At 35.3% G+C, this 7,250-nt stretch overlaps 1 protein-coding gene across 2 annotated transcripts in view; it reads left to right on the forward strand.

The window, feature by feature from the left end:
• The first annotated feature begins 2,612 nt into the window (after positions 1-2,612).
• Positions 2,613-7,250, forward strand: part of bcan (brevican) — a 20,878-nt gene continuing 16,240 nt past the window's right edge. For both annotated transcript variants that reach the window (XM_081388162.1, XM_081388163.1), the window contains exon 1: positions 2,613-2,705. In XM_081388162.1, the coding sequence (XP_081244288.1) occupies positions 2,701-2,705 (5 nt within the window). In that variant the 5' untranslated portion in view covers positions 2,613-2,700. The remainder of the gene's footprint in view (positions 2,706-7,250) is intronic.

Below are 7,250 nucleotides of genomic sequence, written 5' to 3' on the forward strand. Positions count from 1 at the left end.
CTAATATAGTCGTTAATATATAAGTCAATATCTACCTAGGAAATCGCCTAGTGTTAATCTGCATCGTTATTTGTACTTGTTGTGAATACGCAGGCCACAAGAAGTAATTAGGTGGGGTTTTTTATTTTTTATATCACTTTTACTCAGGACATGCTAGCTGGCAACAAAGGATTCCATTCATTATGCTAAGCTAAGCTAGCGCCGACCCTGTCAAACTAAAACAATGCATGCACTGAGACAAAAATGCATTTGCCCACCTATCTAAATGTAGGAAAGAAGGTGAATAAGCCCTATTTCAAAAAACGGTGGCGTGTTCCTTCAATGTATCAGACAAATATGAATTAACAATAATAAATATATAATAGCTTTTAGATTTAGTAATATTAAATATTTAAAATGTGCATAATACACAATAAGATGATTAAATATCAATAAATGCTATAAACTGTTTATTGTTAGTTTATTATTGCATAAACTTATCTTAACAATGTGAACTTTATTGTAAAGTGTCATTGATGAAATTGGGGTTAATGGTGTGCTGTAGAGAGACGGCAACCAGTGACTTCATACTTTCCCACTTGTGGCTTGGATGTGGATGGTAGTAATGTCTGTAAAACGGATCAAGTTTTAAAATCCTCAATGGTTGGCAGGCTGAGGTAATCTTGTGGTACAGAAATAAGTACCCTTTGCTCATTACTAAAGGATTACCATAATGCAAGAGCCAATAAATAATGTACTTTAGTTTTATGTAAACTGTTTTTTTGTTTTTTTTTTGTTGCATATAGTAATTTCCTGTAGATGTTCAGAGTGATAGTACCTGACTTACCATCTTCTGCACAGAGTATGAGACAATCAGCTGTGTTGATGTTAAATTCCTCTTTAATATGACAGTATTAAAACATATGTGATACAAAGCCATATTCACCCTCTTCTCTCTGTGCAGAAACAAATCACCTTCTATCATCAACCCCTCATCTCTGAAAGTTACCATTTTAACAGGCTAGACACTGTGTCCTGTTGCAAATGCGGTTGCCTTCACAGACATGACTCACAAATGGATCGGATTCAAACTTACAGATGTGAATCAGCAGTGACTCATGCCTCTAAACCATTTCAGACTGGTAATTTCTCTGAATAAGCAGTTGTCTCATCATTACTGAGGGATCTGGTTATTAGAGCTCACCAATCTTGACACTAATTTCCCTTCGCTTGGAGAGTCAGCTGAGCGAGTCACGGAAGGTGTACGCTGGTCCAGAATCGTGCAGCTTATATTTGGCCATGACAATGTCTATTTAGTCAGGACATGTGCAGAACTGAACGTTTACAGAACCATCTAATTCTCATTTACTGTGGTGTTGTGGTCTAGCAAATGAGTGAACCTAAGCATTCATTGTGGCTCTTACCCCTTGGACTCTTGCTCAATATAAAGTTGATCATCCCTTTAAATAGGAATACTTATTTTAAACAATGGGTAGATTCAGTGAGAGTGAATGTATCCTCCATGTAACAAAATGATTAGCCTACATTTCCCACATAACTAAGAGGGGAGTAGACTAGCCTAATGCCACAGCTTTCATTCTGTGTTGAATCTCTTGAACAAACATTAAGACAACACAAAAATGAAAGCTTAAGTTTTTAGATAAAAACAGATAGCCTACATTATAGCCTAATTCATGAGTGAATTATAATTAGGCCTAATTCATGAATTATGTTAATTTTAGAAAAAACTAAAATAAAACTCGTAATAGACTCGTCATTTTCTAAGAGCTAAGACTTATACCACGTGACCGCTGTACCACGCGACTACTGCCGATTTATGTTGGAGTTAACATTGCAAGAGAAACGTATAAATCCTTATCCGACGACGTGAAAAGCTCCCTTGTATAGGCTACAGCTTCACGTGTTGTCGTCTCTTATTTACGGTAATTACAACATGGCGTGAACGTGTTATCTCACATAATTGTTTATGATAGGGCTACCATTTTAGTCTTTTACACTTTTAAAATATATTTAATCACTTAAATAATTAGATACTGAAACAAAAAATGGCCCATGTGGCAATTTGAACTTTGTTTTATCATTGAGAAATTGAAGTTGTCTTCTACTTCGTTCCTCGACATGTTTTAATTTTGCTTTATGCTTTGACAGAATCAGTAGGCTAAATGTTGGCCAAGAGAACAGTTTCCCAACAGTTATGAACTCAACAACTGACACCTGAGCTAAACGCTAAACCAACAGAATCGTTTTCTTTTCTTTACTTTTCTTTTCTTTTTGTGCGTTAAACAATGGCACGCATAAAACCTGCTTCACTTCTCATTTTCTCTAGAAGACGAGATCTCTCTCTCTCTCTCTCTCTCTCTCTCTCTCTATCTCTCTCTCTCTCTCTCTCTCTCGTTGTCTCTTTCTCTTTCTTGTAGCTCATTCTAATTTAGGACATTTGAACTTTTTTCTCCGTCCCTTCCCACTTTCTTCATCGGGCCAAGGGACAAATGGGAAAATGAACCCTGTTGGTTAAAGAGAGTGGGTTGATCGGAGATCCTTCCTGCGCCTTTATTCCTCCTCTCTCTGTCATCCTCTCTCTCTCTCTTTCTTCTCCTCTTCTGGACGAGTTCACAGCATCCATCATCTCCAGTCTCTGCACTCTATGAGACTATACAATTCTCCATCTAAACGGGGGCTTTTCAATAGGAATCCATTGTAATGAGGTATGTGGCTTTAAAATTGACTATAATGATTCTGTAATCAGTTGCAACTTAGAAAACTGCTTTCATGGCTATTGGATCTTGACTTTTGAGGATAATTTTTATGATTAGTAAGTGAATTCTGCTATTATGCAGAATATTTTCTGCCCTGCATGTTTTCAAGTTTGAGTACACAGCATAAGATTCTATGGTGGACATTACAATGCTGAATATGCATGTTGCATCATCCCATGTGAATTAGACATTAGTCTGGTACAGACTATTATGCAGAGTGGTATCTATTCAGAATATTGTTATAATATAGGCTAACTTTCTTTAATAAGTGTTAATTGATAAAGTGTGCCTTAGAATACTTTCTTACTTGTCCTTCATAAGAACCTTTTTTTTTTCATGAATATTTTTTGGTTGCAAATGGGTCTTTGAAATTTAAAGTTCTTGATGTTTCATTATAGGTCCTTGAGGTCAGTTTATTTGTATCTGGATTTTTAAAGCACCATCGAGTGTGTGTGTGTGTGTGTGTGTGTGTGTGTGTGTGTGTGTGTGTGTGTGTGTGTGTGTGTGTGTGTGAGAAACTAAGAAGGCTCTTTAATGGCATCAGGCTGTAAAGCCCTTTTCATTTGGATCTGTAATTTTGAGCGTGTATCTATTCCTGGAGTGCTTGTAGTGAGAATTAATTTTAGAATTTGTTTAGAATGTGTTTGAAAGCTTGTCAGTGTTGGAAGGCGCATAAGTGTTCTTCACAGACTGAGCCTTCAAAGAGACGGCACCTGCTCTTGACATTTCTAAGTGAATGTGTGTCTTATATGCATAAGCAGAAACTGAGCCTGCAGTCGAGATAAATGAATTTGCAGCAACCGAAGTAAACCATTACCTAATCTCCATTACCTAAAGATACAATTACTGCACAAAAATAGTAGGTTATTTAACTCTGCAGATAATATTTTTCAGATTGCTGAGTGCTGAGAAGAACTGCTAATGTAATCATGAACAAAATTTGTTCTTGTGTATCAGATCACATATTAATGTTACCTTGGGACATATATATACATCTAAATCTATATAAACAGTGCTGGATGGTAACAGATTACATGTAATCTGGATTACGTAATCAGATTCCAAAAATTACACAATGGCAGTAAATAATTCATAATATATAGATTCTCCCTAATTCTTCTTTTTCATGTTTTAAATTTTCCTTTCTGAAAAAGCATATTGCTTTTGTACATTTACAAAGTCTTCTAGTTTTGTGAAATTGCACACACAGACCAACCACTAGGTGGTTATAATTACATGATAAAATTTGTATTGTTTTTATTTCAAAATGGTACAACATTATCCTTTTCTATTCAATGTTATAAACAAGTTAAATCAAAAGTAATCAAAATATAGTCAGATTATTTTACCTAAAATGTGCAATGTAATGGATTACATTACTAACTACATTTTTACTAACTACATCGTACGTATGAACGTTTCAGTAAAGAACTACAATTTGTTAGTAATTTACCCAGCACTAGTATATTATTGGTTGAATTGAGTCTTGTCAAATGCCATTTTAACATTGTGCTGATTTTAGTGACTCCAGCGAATTTAAGTAGATCTTAATATTGTGCCTGAGACTAAAGGCTTTGTAAACACAAATATTAGATGTGGTTGTACAAATGGGGAAGAGATATCTGCAGCACACCTGCTGGATGATTTTGCTTTGTGGAGCAAACTAAGCAGAAATCCAGGTGCCAAATGTAGCATGAGAGACATGATTCATGAATACCTGTTTGGTCTACATTTGCAGTTATTCCAGTGCTTACACGATTGAACTTTATTCTATTGAGACAGTGAGTGGGAATGTCTGCACTCTGCAGTGTGTTTTCAGATGTAAAATTACAGCACTTCATTCAGCCTTTAATCTTCACAGTGGCTCAGCTTGTTTCTTAACCCATCGCTCAAATAGGTGTAACAGAGCTGAAGTCAGTCGATGTGTGAGTGTTTTTCAAATGGTTATAGGATGAAGATCCTTTATACCATCTGTCAGATTGTTAAACTGTTTGAGTCCTGCTGTGAGGCATCCGGGCATCTTCTTATCCACTGCAGCTTTTCTTTAAAGACTTTGTGAACAAATATATACATTTACGCCTTCACTTACATTTAGTATCTCTTTTGGAATAAAAATTAATTATTTTGTCAGGTCCTCTCAAATTATTTAGGTGTTCTCTCTTTCAATCACCAAATACTCGCCTGAACCCCCTGCAGGACACATCTGACCTAATTTAACTGTACAGCACTCATGTCCCGTCCTGATCACCCCAATGTGAAGAGTAAAGGGTCACTTGTGATAAACCACTGAGAAAGTAATGCAGGATGGGATTGTTGCAGATTCCCAGAAAAAAGATATGATGTTGCATACTTTCTTCATTTGATTCATACATTAATGTCACGCTTTCCCCTTAAATGTTTTTTTTTAATATTAATTATGTTACTATGTTCAGATCTAAGGAGATTATTTAAATGAATTTAGCTTTTGCAGCTGGTAGAAAAATAAAATTGGCCTGTCTTTCTATAAATAGTAACTCTTTGCAATAAGGTTCAGTTTGTCCATTATTAACTTTTATTTATTTAAGTATTAGTATTTATTTAACTATTATATTATATTATATTATATTATATTATATTATATTATATTATATTATATTATATTATATTATATTATATTATATTATAGTTTATTTAAAAAAGTAACACTTTTAGTAATTTAGGTTAATGGCAATATATGTAGATTTCAGATGCAAATGTTCTTCTAGAATGATCATTTTTTTATCAAGTGATCTTAATTTTTTTATTAAGTTCAGTAATTTCACTTAAATGGCGATGCAAATTACCTATTAATTGTCATTTAAGTGAAATTACTGAACTTAAATATACAAGCTTGATAAAAATGATCATTCTAGAAGAACATTTCAGATGGCACTTAGAGGCTTTTGCATCTGAACTCTTCATATACTGTTCAAAAGCCTTTTTTTTAAGAAATGAATACTTCCTTATTCAGCAATCCTTATCCTTACTTATCCTTCTTCAGCAAGGATGCATTCAATTAATCAGAAGTGACAGTAATGTTATAGTGTTACAAAGGATTTCAAATAAAGACTGTTCTTTTCATCAAAGAATCCTGACAAATTTTTTAACAGTTTCTACAAAAATATATGCAGAATATTGATTAGAAGAAATATTTCTTGAGCACCTAATCAGTATATCAGAACGATTTCTGAATGATTAAGTGACACTGGAGTAATAGCTGCTGAAAAATCAGCTTTGCCATCACATGAATGAAGTTATTTTTAATTGTCATAATAATTCACAATATTACTTTTTTTTTTATCTAATAAATGCAGCCTTGGTTTAGCATAGCATAGTTATCTATAGCAAGAGACTATAGATAACTTTAAAAAAAATAAAAAATAAACTTTTATATGGCAGTGTATGTTGTTATTCATTGAAAATTTATGTTTTTGGTAATACAACATTATTGATAATTACTGAGTTATAAACACTGGTTTGTAGCGCAAATTATTTAAATTATTTAAGTGCCCACACGATCACAGAAAAAATGGCTTGCTTCCGCCTTGCTACATAAGGTGAATACCTTTTGTATCCTTTATATTTATGTTTTTTTCTGGTTTAGTTGTGAGGCTCAGTCCACTATTCGGATCCATTCTCTGCAGATTCTTACAGAGCTCAGAGAATGGCTGTATGCTTGGCTAGCCAGATCTACCACTGCCTGCTTGGCTAAAAACACCTCAGACCTCTGCAGCCTGGGAGAATTATTCTCCCTGTCTCTCTCTGTGTGAGTTCCGGTCGGTCTGTGTTTCTGGGGACAGTGCTGTTGCCCCGGGTGATGGTCGAAGTCACAGAGAGTCATGTGAGGTTAGAAATGGCTTGAGTTTGAGGGTGGGTGTGTCACTGAGAGAGAAGAAAGAGAAAGGGTATAGTGCCCATGACTAAGCTGACAGACAACACATGGAAAAGTAATGGGGAAAATGCAAAAGAGAGCAGCATACCACAGAGAATGATGTGTGAGGGAAAGTATGTCTGCTTTGTTTTACCATCCCTTGTCTGAGAGTTGATCCAAAAGATCCAGCATGGGCATAATATGGCAAACTAGTCCAAGACTAACCAAGTCTTCAGCAGGGAATTGTGAGCTTCTTATACTTTCTGAACAATCAATGTAAGAGAAATAAACGAAGTCATTCTGTATTCCAGACAGCAGGCGTCCGTGAAGATGCTTGCCTAAGCACTCTTGAGGTTGCTGGGCCCTGTCCTCCATGTTTGCCCTTGCAGCCATCTGGATTTACTTTTGGCCTTTGGAAATGTTGCTGCGTCTGTTGATAATGTTCTCAAGAACAACAGGTTACAAGATAAACAGAGACACAGATGCAATACTTGCAGATAGTTGCTTTGTTCAGTCTTTGGCGTTTCCTTTCTGAAAACTGCCACAAAAATGATGTGCTTCTCTCCTTAATCCTGGAGATTAAAGTCCAAGTGCACTTTCTAGAG

Source organism: Scardinius erythrophthalmus, assembly GCF_964197995.2.
Source record: "Scardinius erythrophthalmus genome assembly, chromosome: 16".
NCBI classification, from domain to species: domain Eukaryota; kingdom Metazoa; phylum Chordata; class Actinopteri; order Cypriniformes; family Leuciscidae; genus Scardinius; species Scardinius erythrophthalmus.